The sequence below is a fragment of the Acanthisitta chloris genome, unplaced genomic scaffold, assembly GCF_000695815.1.
Source record: "Acanthisitta chloris isolate BGI_N310 unplaced genomic scaffold, ASM69581v1 scaffold14131, whole genome shotgun sequence".
NCBI classification, from domain to species: Eukaryota; Metazoa; Chordata; class Aves; order Passeriformes; family Acanthisittidae; genus Acanthisitta; species Acanthisitta chloris.
The window spans coordinates 3,487-4,375 of NW_008656588.1; the positions used below are offsets into that span (position 1 = coordinate 3,487).

The 889-nt window shown below is 56.8% G+C and overlaps 1 protein-coding gene across 1 annotated transcript in view; it reads right to left on the bottom strand.

Moving 5' to 3' along the window:
* PMF1 (polyamine-modulated factor 1) overlaps window positions 1-875 on the bottom strand; it is a gene marked incomplete at its 5' end in the record, with an annotated part of 2,528 nt that extends 1,653 nt beyond the window's left edge. The window contains one exon of the mRNA XM_009084392.1: window positions 768-875. Coding sequence (XP_009082640.1) covers window positions 768-875 — 108 coding nt within the window. The remainder of the gene's footprint in view (window positions 1-767) is intronic.
* Between the last annotated feature and the right edge of the window lie 14 nt (window positions 876-889).

Below are 889 nucleotides of genomic sequence, written 5' to 3' on the forward strand. Positions count from 1 at the left end.
CCCTGCTGGTCACGGAACAGGGAATGGTTTGGATTGGGAGAGACATTAAATCCCATCCAGTTCCACTCCCTGCCATGGGCAGGGACACCTCCCACCAGCCCAGGTGGCTCCAACCCCATCCAACCTGGTCTGGAACACTCCCAGGGATGGAGCAGCCACAGCTGCTCTGGGAAATCTATTCCAGCCCCTCAGCACCTCCCAGGGAGGAATTCCTTCCCAATATCCCATCTGTCCCTGCCCTCTGGCAGTGGGAAGCCATTCCCTGTGTCCTGTCTCTCCATCCCTTGTCCCAAGTCCCTCTCAGCTCTCTTGGAGCTCTTTTAGGCACTGGAAGGAGCTCTGAGGTCTCCCTGAGCTTCTCCTCTCCAGGCTGGATGTTCCCAGCTCTGTCTCCATGGCAGAGCTGCTCCAGCCCTTGGAGCACCTCCCTGGCCTCCAGCTGTGCCCTGGATGAAAGCCACATCCTGGGAATTACCAGGGATTGAGTCCCCAGCCCTGAGGGGGATTTAAGAGCCATGTGGATGTGGCACTTGGTCAGTGGTGACCTTAGCAATGCTGAGAGAACAGTTGGACTTGATGTTCCTAAGGGTCTTTTCCACCCTCAACAGCTCCTTCCAGGGAAGCCAGAAAGGTCTTTGGGAGCAGCCACAGTTTTCTGCTTTTACCATGTGTTTCCTGCCCTTAAAACCAACGTGGTCAGCAATTTTCCAGCCCCTCTGGAGGCTCCAGGCCCCCCGAACGCCCCTGGAGCCCCTGTCCCCATTCACCTTGATGGATGTTTGCAGTTGGGAGATAAACTGGTCATAGATGCTCCTGGTCAGCTCTGGCTGCAGCTTGTAGAAGCAGCGATAGCAGCTGGCAAACCTCTGGTAGCTGCAGGGGCAGGGGC